The following is a 10,770-nucleotide window of genomic DNA, read 5'->3' as shown; positions in this document are numbered from 1 at the left end:
CTGGTGAATGCGTAGCTCCCTGGACACCAGCAGGGGTTACTGGGGTGGGCACAGCAAGGCGCAGGGGTAGGGGATAACCTGCCCTCCCACAGTAAGGATTTGAGGATTCTGACAGAAAAAACAAGGTGAGGATAACACAGCTGTGAACTCGCTTGGCTGCTACTGGATACAGGGCAACCAGGTCCCACTGTCTGGGGGTAGATAGTCACCCACCTCCTCCATTTGGTATGACTCCTCTGAAGCCAAAGTACAGCCCTAGGCAATATGTTTAAAGGAAGATGCTCTGGCACACAGGAGGGCAAATAGTGACCGTTTCCATGCACATAAGCTTACATGCATCCTCATATATGGGTGCACATTTCTCCACAGTTTTTTCTATTTAATTTGTTTTCATTCCATCTTTCTAGGCCTTTCTGCCTGCGCATAGTCATTTGGAGAAAAATCAAGTGTAAGCACCTCCCTGCAGAAGGCTCTGTATGTTATGTAACACACACGGGGAGTCCTCAAGTTACCATTTTGCTCCAAAATCAGCCAGCAGAAGGTTTTCTGGCTGGGTTGGGGTGGGGGTGAGAGTGTCAGGGTGATGCAAATAGATTTGAAAGCTTTATTCTCTGGGGGCTTTTATTTCCCTCCTTGAAGCCCCAGTTCAAGGCCCAGGAACAAAGGGGGTAGGTAAGTGATCCATCTTTTAGTCTCCCCTCACTCATACCCCCTAACCTGCAGGCCCTCCTCTTTGATAAATTGGGGAAAGCCTGTGGGATCAGGTACATATGTAAATACTGCTGACCTCAGCAGCCCCTCTTCACTGAAAAGCAGAAAGCTCATTTTAGGTGCAGGCTGCTCAGTACATTTGAGTATCTACCACTTCCACTCCCCTAGACGGCACTGGACTCCAGGTTACTTGTTTAGCATCCCTCTCTTGTTAAAAACATCCAGGACAACTATCAAATAGTTCTCCAGAGAGCTAAAGACATTTCTCAGGCTAGAAACATTTTTAAAGCCCTATTTGGAAGAAATTGGCAAGAAGTACAAAGTATAATCAGTAGGATTGCCTAAGCAAGTTTGAAAGATTTCTCCCCAAAAGATGTTAATTAAACATAGTTTGTAAATGTTATTTTGTTTACTAATAGGGTTTTCCCTATTACAACCTACAGATTCTCAAGACTAAGCTAGTAAGATATCTCTTTTCATTTTGTTAGTTTCTGGGTGATACTATACTTTCTGATTAGACCTATTTAATTTATTTTTTAAAACTCTGCTGGAGAGTTTTCAACCTTAGAAGTTTAAATGAAAATTAGACTCTCCCTTGGAGACTCTTGCAGGGTTGAAGTGGAACAAACCTGCCTGGCCCCCACTCCCACCTCCAAGTAGCCCTGTCTGAGCTTGGGTAGAGTGACGGTGGCAGGTTTTGGCACCTTTTATTTTAGTGCTGGCGCAAGGCGAGCTCTTTGAAATGAATATCTATTCTATTTCAGTGTGCAATGTTCCAGCCGACTAAATGGGTTTGCCTTCCGCCGAGAGGCAGTCCTGGAGGACAGAACTAATGCGTGATCTCCCAGGATGCTCTTCATCAGAACATCCCTTGTCCTTTTGTTTTGTATTAAAAAGATGTTTTGGCTTTCCTCTCGGTGTCCTTCCCGTTATTTTGTAGCTACCGCAATGAAACATGGACAGCAATTGCCATTCTTTTAGTCCTTTGCAAACATGTCTCGTACTGGAAATTCACAGAGTCCCAGATATACCTCAGGTGTGTACTGTGCTTCTGAATTTTACTCACAACCCAACTCAGCGGGTCACCTAGAGAGTCACACTTGGTTCTGCCTTCCCCTGACAGCTCTCTCCCAAACACCGCCCCTCTCCCAGCTTGTAAGGAGATGTGAATTAACTTAGAGAAAGCTTTTTGAATTAAAAAAGACCGAACTCAGGTTCTCCAGGTAAGTGATACTGGATTATACTGGTGACTAGGAAGTTAAGCGCTATCATCTCCCTTGGTATAACTCTTCTTAGAAAGAAGGGAGGGCAGCAGGCGCATTTCCACAGACATTTCTAAAACAATGGCAACTAAGAGTTTTACAGATAAAAATTCCGGTATAATTCTAGCCAGCTAAGTTATTTAAATTTAAGTTTTGTTCCATGTACACACACGTGCACACATGCACACACATAACACACACCAACTAGGGGTAGATTATCAGTACATTTCCACTGGCCAACCCTGGCAACAGCAACCACCACTAACAGACTTATTCTGGAGAGTAAAAAGTTAAAAAAGAAAAAACCTCTCCATATCTTGTAAATGGTTATTTTATATTATTTAACATCCCCACAGACAAGAATTGGCCAGATACCCTTGCTCCTTTTCTAGAAACAGGTAAACTGACCATTCTCCTTCCCTTCCCCAAGTCCTGGCTATTTTTAAAAGCTAAAATTTCTTTCCAAAGGGAGGGAAAGGAACGAATTCCATTAATGAATTACGTACGTGGAATGTGGCTCGTCTAGGGCAATTATGTTTGTAAATAAATGGCTTCCTGTTTATTATGTGTGTTTTACTAAAAAACGAAATTGAATGCCTCTGGAGCACTTAATACAGCAAATATTCACCTTATGGTTTGATTTCCACTGGGTTTTTGTTTGTTTTGTTTTGGTACTCACTAGAAAGAAATCGGGTTAAATGGAGTCAGTTGGGAAATTCATCATCCTTCGGCACCCAGGCTCACCTGGGGACGAGTCACCTCTAAAGTTCTCAGGTATGCCAAAGTATGAGGGAAGGGGGCAGGCTCTAGGGCAATGTCACTGGACTCAATCTGGGGAGTTTCAGTTTTGCCCCTGGATATTTCCAAAGCTGACCACTGCCTCCTTTGCAGCTTCAATAGTGAAGCTGGCGTTGGATTTTGGCGCCGAGACTGGGCACCGACCTGCCGCCTGGCACCCCGGCCTTCTCTGTCGCTTGCGCTCGCCCACCGCCGGCTCAGCATCGCCGCGTCCCTGGGCCTGCAGTTCCTGGGCAGGTGACCGTGACGTGGCCGGGCACTGGCAGCCACCCGAGTGTTCGTGGGGCGCTGGGGTTTTCCAGCCGCGAGAAGCGGAGGCGCGCGGCCCGGACGCCTCGGGCTCGCCAAGATCCCCATCCCGAGCGCAGTGCGCAGGGCCTGACGCTGAAACTTCACAGAGCCCCCGGCCGCCTTCCGCCCTAACCCCGGCTTCGCAGGCCATCCCCCGAGCCCCTGTCCCGGCGCGTTCCCAAACAATGAGACCCATCCGCGCTCGAGGCCAGTCCTCGCTGACCCTCCGCTTTCCGCTTTCCCACATTTGGGCTGCAGCAAACGGTCGAACACTTCTTCTGAGCCAAGGCGCCCCTTCCCTACGTGGCACCCTGCGGGAGAGACCCAAAGTGTCCCCTTTCTGGAAATCCCAGGCTCTGGTCTCCGAGGTGGGCTCTGGTCTTTGAAGCCTCAGCGAGTCCAGCTCCGTCTTGACTTTCCCTCCAGGACTCGGGGCCACGGGGAGGCTCAAGGAGAGCCGAGCCGCAGGCCCTGAACCCAACGCCTCTGAGCTCACGGTCCGCAGAGGGGGAGGCGGCGACTGAGTTCCTTGGGAGAGGGGGCTGGACTCCAGAATGCAAAATCTGCCAACTTGGGGCAGGGGTCGACGGGCATTTCTGCCTTTACTTCCCACATGCGTGCAAAAAGTGAGTGCCAGGACCTCTGGAACCTGAGCCCACCGGAACACAGCAACTCCCCCGACCTTCCAAGGAAACTTTTGCAACTTTCTTTTCTGCCCGTCCCCAGTTTTATAGGTTTTCTCCAGACACCGGCCTCGTCGATTGCTCTGCCAACTGCCCTTTAGTGTCTAGGGCCCCCAAAGCCTAAGTGTTTCTAGAATTATAATAATAATTGTTATTAGGCTGGGGACGGAGAGCAGGATCAGAGGACAGTGGACTGAGGGGGAAGAGAAGAAATGCTGATGAAAAAGGATATTTCCACCTGTGTTTAAAAAAGTTTCATTTGACAATTATCAATAACTCCGATAGACAACTCCATTAAAAAAAAAAAAAAAGATTTACTACTGCTCTTGAAAAGCCGTTATTTTTTACAGTGCTTTTAGGAAGATAGATGAACAAAACATCGCGTTTCAAGCCATTTTGATCTGTAATTAAATGGCAGGATCGGTTTGTATTCTCCTACGGCTTTTACAGAAGTTGCAGTGATCCAAAGTCGGGTTGCTGTGTCAGAGTGGCATTTTTATTAATGAGAATACAAAAAGCTTGCATATTCGTAGCCCTGCTTGAATTTAGTTGCTAAGCAACCGCTGTATGGTAATTCATCCGCGAAATTTAAATCTTTGAGAAAGGATCGTGCGTTTTGCTGAATGGTCGTCAGGAGGAAAACAACTTGTGGGACTGGCCAGCTGTTGCCGGGCCTGGCCGAGCAGAGATCCGGCCAAACCACCGCGCGGGCCACCGCCCCACCTCACCGCCGGCCATACCCTGTGTCCCTGGAGAGAAGCTGGGCTTCTGGCAGCGGAAGCCCCAGGTCCCCAGCACCACCCTCCTCAGCTCTGCTGAGCCGTTTCCACTTGAGACAGGCCCTGCACCTGAGCAAGCCCTCTGCGTCCCTAGGGCTTGAGAGACCAGGCTGCTACTTTCTGCAGCCCCCTCCCCGTCACTGGCACCCGCTGGCACCCACAGGCCCGGATACACACACACACACACACACACACACACACACACACACACACACACACGTGTCACCTCAAGAAGGCCGGTTGTCCAGACCCCTCTGAGGTCACTTCCAGAGCCGGCTCTTCCTCGAGGAAGACCTGGCTCATAAAGAACTCAGCCCACAGACCTCCAGAAGGCCAGGCGGCTGCCTCTGGCCGGCAGTGACATCATAGGCTCCTGCTCCCCACGCTCGCGCCTACATTTTAAGATACAGGAACAAACACGGATGTGAAATCAAGAATGAAAGAGAGAGTAATCTAATTAATAGGCCATGAGCCGAGCTAACAAAATCAAAGAATCTGATTACACAAGTACCCCCTCTTGCTATCTCCGCTGCCCCCAAACCTCATCCATCTCTTCCAGCCTTCACACGGTTTCCTTTCCTAGACTGGGAAGTTCAGGAGGCAAACCCAGAGACCTCTGATTTCCTTATTGAAATCAAGATCAAGCCCGTGGTGGGGATCTGCGGCTGGAGTTTACTTGGGTGACCTTCAGGCCCTCAGACCAGCTACCTGAGGAACTGAGACCAACAGAACTTGGGACTGCTGGGGAGGTGGCCCCCACACTTCTTACATGTATCACTCTTACAAACAACACCTGTACTGATCGCTTATGCTGTCAGTAACCGGACTAGAGAAAGAGGTTCTTCACTCACAGCCATTGTAAGAGGACTATTTAAAAAAAAACAAACAAAAAAAACAACAAAAACATAACACTTTTTTTTCTCCATCACCTTGTTTCTGGGTCACTGATAACCTCAAAGTCTTAACTCTCTTTCAACACCCTTCCCCAGCATAGATGTCTGAGCACACCAAGGTATTAGGTTTTATCACTGAAACAGCATCTGTTCTAATCGGTCCAGTCAGCCACGTGCATTTCATGAAAGAATACTTTAATTTCTATCCTTCTGCCTTGAAAAAAACCAGGTCCACCTCCTAAATAATTAATTTCAAGCCCGCATCCAGTGCCAATACTTGTTGCATCCATTTTAGAGTTTGATTAATTATCCTGGAACTTGGGCAAACTAAACTCCATGTGGAATGTTTCTTCCTTCAATTTAGTTCTGAAAGCTACACATTATTGATGGATCTTACTCTATTTACATACAAATTGGTGCAAATATGCCCATCTCTTAAAATGCATTTTGTATAAATATATAAAAGTGTCATTTTTGATTTAGCTTGAAGAGGTTGATCATTTATTACAAAAATAAACGAATAAATACAACAGTATATTGTTGCTTCCAACAGGATAAATACTTTACAAATATATAATTTAAAAAACAAATTTAATTGTTAAAATTATTTAAAATATTACACTTATCGATAAAACTATCAATAGTATATACTGCATTTAATATTAGAACCAATTATTCTGTGAATGTTGAAAAGCATTCATACAAAACAGATTATGAGCATGGTAATGAGCAAACACTGAAGGCTACAGGGAAGCAGAGGGACTCTCTAAGATCAATAATGAACAATTCTGTTTTGGAACAAAGAAGTAGTCCTTGGCTAAGTACTTTAAAAAAAAAAAAGAAAAGGCAGAGCAACAACAGCAAAGTGACTATTTTAAATACACCTTGAATGATTTATCGCCCAGACCTGCAGGGGAAGATGGTTGGGTGAATGAGATGACTGAGGCTTGGACAACAGATCAGGAGCCACAGGGGACTGCAAACTATAAATGGGCCTAGCTTGGGATTAGCCAGATTGATGGAACAGAACTTTGTCACTTTCCTTTGGGTTGGTACTGGAGGAGGGGGTGAATTGAAATGGGTGGAAACAAATGGGCACTTTATGAAGCACAAGACACTTGCTCTGCAAAGGAACACAATGACCAAATTCATTAAAAAGATCTGGTGATATATAACAATATTTTCATTATTTATGTGTTGTAACAATATCAGCCTTAGCACAAAACCTCTCAGTCATATCTGCTCTTTTGTTTTTCAACCATGAATTTCATTTTGTAAATACATTCAAAGGGTTGATTTTCAAAAATATGGAGTGCAAGCACTAGCTCACTTTTAAAAATGAAAAATAATGAAATGAAAAGGTCTTGCTTGCCCAGCTTCTCCAATTAAAAGTTACTCTGATGCTCCTTAATCGGGGCTTCTTCCGAAGTAATCAGCAAAGGTTGCTTTTTAATAGTGTGAAATCTAACGGTAGTTCTTTTCTCCTCGGCCAAACCAAGTAAGCAAATAGCTCCTAAAATTTTAAATAGACTCATTCTCTGTCTAATCAACCTCTACCATCCTGGTGGGAAAAACAGGTCTTCATCTCACGTGCCAGTAGTATCCACCGTATAAAAACAACCACACCCAGTCCTCAGCTTTCCAATTAAGGCCTTCTTTGCTTGCCCCTGTAGATCCTCAAAAATTATGAAGTTTGTCCCCACACCCCCACTCCAGGTTGTAAATTTGCTGGGCAGAGTGATTACAATAGCAAGAGAAATAGGGAAACAAGAAAGCCAAGAAAAGTAAATTGTGGTTTCTTGTTTTCATTTTTTCTTCTCTCTGTTTAATAAATATGGCCTTTTTCAGATTTCACAAATCAAAATGATTGTGATTTTTACTACGATTTGGTGTTTAAAATAATGCAACCCAATACATGGCCATCTGGCTGGGCTTGATTTATGAAAGTGACACAGGGTCTGTCTGGAAGAAATAACTGTTCCTTGTTGCTCTCACAGTTTTCCGGGTTTTTTAACCCCTGCATCGATATCATAGGGAGAGGAAGTGGAGATGAGAGAAGAAGGCAAAACATGAGTGACAGCTAAATGAGATCAGGGGAAAATTAATCTATAAAATCACTGCTTTATCACCCCCAAATACTTTTTTTTTTTTTTAAGTACAATATGAAAGGGCTCAACTGAGCAGAGCCTTTTGCGTCTTTAGTACTCACAACCTGAGGCATTATCCTTTCATTTCCCCTCATGGTAAATATTGATACATTAACTTGATAAATGTGACCGCTCTGCAGTATGTACCTAAGGAGTGATCCAAAAAGCTAAAACCCCCAGCACCAGTAAAGAAGATATAAGATCACATTGGGGAACGACGGAAACACAGAACTGCAGAATCTTGTGTCTGAGCTGGTAATCACAGAGGGGAATGCAGTGTGGACCACATTCCTTGCATTACAGGAGAAACAAACAAAACAAAAGACCCCAGCTTAATAATTTAAACGTAATTACATATAGTCATTAATGGGAAGTAATTGATATAAAATATTTTACAGACTTATAAGCTATTCTTCACAACTATTAGTCTTCAGAAAAAGAGGAAAGAGGCACAGCAATATGGTGGGGGACGGCAGGAAAAAGACAGACTAAACTTTTGAGGGGGCCCTGTATTAACCATTAATAATCAGTTGGCACATTTTTACTGGTGACGTAGTCCAATCTTCTGAGAAAGGCGATAAAGGACACAGGTATCTCCAAGAAAAGGACTGGTATTTTGACCATTTCCCCTAAAAACACTAAAAACACCCACTAAAATTAAGGAAGAGAAAAAAATATTGTGAAATTTACAGTTTACCAAGGAGTGACTACTAAGTTAAGGTATTAGCGTTTTGTCACATCTATCTTTCACTCTAGATTTCCAAATGTACCTTAGGTGGAGCAGGCTCCACTTCACTTCCTCAGTGCTATCACTGAAGGACTTGCATTAGTAAAAAAATATTTTCTAAAGAACTCTTTTCTTCCCACACAGTGTTTATGCATCAGACACAGACTATTTCATTCTAACAAATTTATTTTCTCGATCAGCTCTTACGGAATCACTACTCAAATTAAATTACAATCAAATGATCACATCAAAAGATACCCTTATTACCTAACAACTGTCCATATTTTCATTTCATTTTGATTTGTGCTCGTCTGAAAAAAACACGTAATACAAGATCTGGGGAAAAATAAATTACCGTTTTGCAGCAGTTCATAAGTATTCTGAATAAAATATTAAAAGAAGTCATTTAATGAAAATATAAAGCAAATATTTTTAGATCAACAACGGATCTAACAATTCTATATTGCCGTCTTTTGAAAAGTCTGTTTATTAAAACCTACCAAAAACACTGCTTGGAAATGGCAGTATTATATAATCACATCCACAGCACCCATTCAATCAAAGTTGGCAACGGATTGAGGAGCGAAGTCCAAGAAGTGCAGCGGCTGGTGCTCAGTCTTTCTAAATCCCTTTATCTGAGTCAGTCCAGAAATAAAAAATAAAAAATATTAATAAAAAAAATATTAGCAGTGGAATCTTTAGGCATCGCCCACCCGAGGGGCAGCCGTTGCAGCCGGGGTTGGTGGCTGGGCCTTGCTCCGTGCCCAGTCCACTCGCCCGCGCCCTGCTGGGCATGGCCTCTCCCACTCCTCGGCGGATGGGCGATGTCCCCTTCCCCTCGCTCATCCCCCTGCTTTTTCGTGATACTTTTATTTCCAAGGTTATTTGGAGGAAACGTATTCTTTTTCTTTTGGCTTTGCTCTTCAGTTTGTTAATTTCAGAAGCTGTGAATATTGTTTTTGCTGGAGACTGTACCTTTTTTCTCCTTCCCATTTCATAATCAGTTTGTCCCCAAATGACTTCAATATGGCCAAAAAGAACAGGGTCCCGGAGCACAGAGTCATCCCTGATTAAACCCGGTGCCTCTGCTTTCTTTCAGGTTGCTTCCAGGAAAGAAAGTTCCCGTGGGTCACTCAGGCAGCCCTTTGGAGGGAGGGGTGCTTTTTTTTAAGAGAGAAGAGGCAAGTGCTAGGTGCCGTCCACCTTCGCCTTGTAGGACTTCTCAGGGTGGGAAAGACCTCCTGAGTGCAGTTTTGGTGCGCTAGGAATCTTCACCCTTCTTTAAAAGCAAAAACAAGAACAAAAACGAAACACCACCACAGCATAAACGAGATCTCACGATCGCCCCCTTTTTCTCTTCCGGTTTTGTTTGTTATATATGTATTTAAAACCGTCTGGGTATTTATTATGCTTGTTTGTTTGTTTTGCCCCTCCTTCCTTGGACTTCAAAAAATGTCTCCTCGGTCCGTCTCTCTCTCTTTTTTCTTCCAAGGGCAGGCATACCTGTCTTTGGGTTGAGGGGAGGGCGGCGGGCGGGCCCGGGGTGGCCCTGGTGCGGGGTCGGCATGGCGACGGGGACAGTGGCGGTGGTGACAGCGGCTGCGGAGGCGGCGGCCTTTGTGTTGCTGTGGTCCTGCCCGTCACTGCACACTCGTCTGCAGCCCGTGGTGCGGCGGCGGCGTGTCGGCGCTCACGGCGCCCACCTGCGAGTACACGTCGTCCGGCGTCTGCTGTTGGATCCCCGGCGGCGTCATGCGCTTCTCCTTCTGGCGCCGGTTGCAAAACCAGACCCGCACCACTTCCTTCTCGAGCTGCAGGCTGTCCGCTAGGTTGGTGATCTCCTGCGCCGAGGGCTTGGGGCACTTGAGGAAGTGGCTCTCGAGCGCGCCCTTGACGCTCACCTCGATGGAGGTCCGCTTCTTGCGCTTGCGGCCCTGCGCCGCGATCTTGTCGATGCTCGTGGGGCTGCCGGTGCTCGAGTCCGCCTCCTCCAGCCACTTGTTCAGTAGTGGCTTGAGCTTGCACATGTTCTTGAAGCTGAGCTGCAGGGCCTCGAAGCGACAGATGGTGGTCTGCGAGAACACGTTGCCGTACAGCGTGCCTAGGGCCAGCCCCACGTCGGCCTGTGTGAAGCCCAGCTTGATGCGCCGCTGCTTGAACTGCTTGGCGAATTGCTCCAGATCGTCCGACGTCGGCGTGTCCTCATCCGAGTGCGGGTCGTGGCTGTTGAGTCCGGGCCCCGCACCGCCGCCGCCGTGGTGCGGGGGTCCCTGCGCGTGGTGCGGATGCGGCGGATGCGCGTGCGCGTGGTGGTGGTGGTGGTGGTGGTGCTCGGCCAGCTCGGGCGTGTCCCCGCGTACCAGCCCTGGGTGCACCAGGCTCTGGGCGCCACCGCCCGCGCCGCCGCCGCCGCCTCCAGGCCCCGGGGGCGCGCTCAGCATGCCGTTCACCGTGAAGCCGCCGGGCTGTGAGTACAGCA

General features: G+C 46.4%; 1 protein-coding gene across 1 annotated transcript; it reads right to left on the bottom strand.

The window, feature by feature from the left end:
- Positions 1-8,459: 8,459 nt before the first annotated feature.
- POU3F3 (POU class 3 homeobox 3) lies at positions 8,460-10,768 on the bottom strand (the record flags this gene model as incomplete). Its single annotated transcript, XM_015596273.2, has 1 exon — positions 8,460-10,768. A coding segment is annotated over one exon (837 nt), but the record flags the coding sequence as incomplete, so codon positions are not given.
- Between the last annotated feature and the right edge of the window lie 2 nt (positions 10,769-10,770).

This window comes from Pteropus alecto, unplaced genomic scaffold (genome assembly GCF_000325575.1).
Source record: "Pteropus alecto unplaced genomic scaffold, ASM32557v1 scaffold288, whole genome shotgun sequence".
Lineage (NCBI taxonomy): Eukaryota > Metazoa > Chordata > Mammalia > Chiroptera > Pteropodidae > Pteropus > Pteropus alecto.
This window is presented reverse-complemented; position numbering and strand designations above follow the sequence as displayed.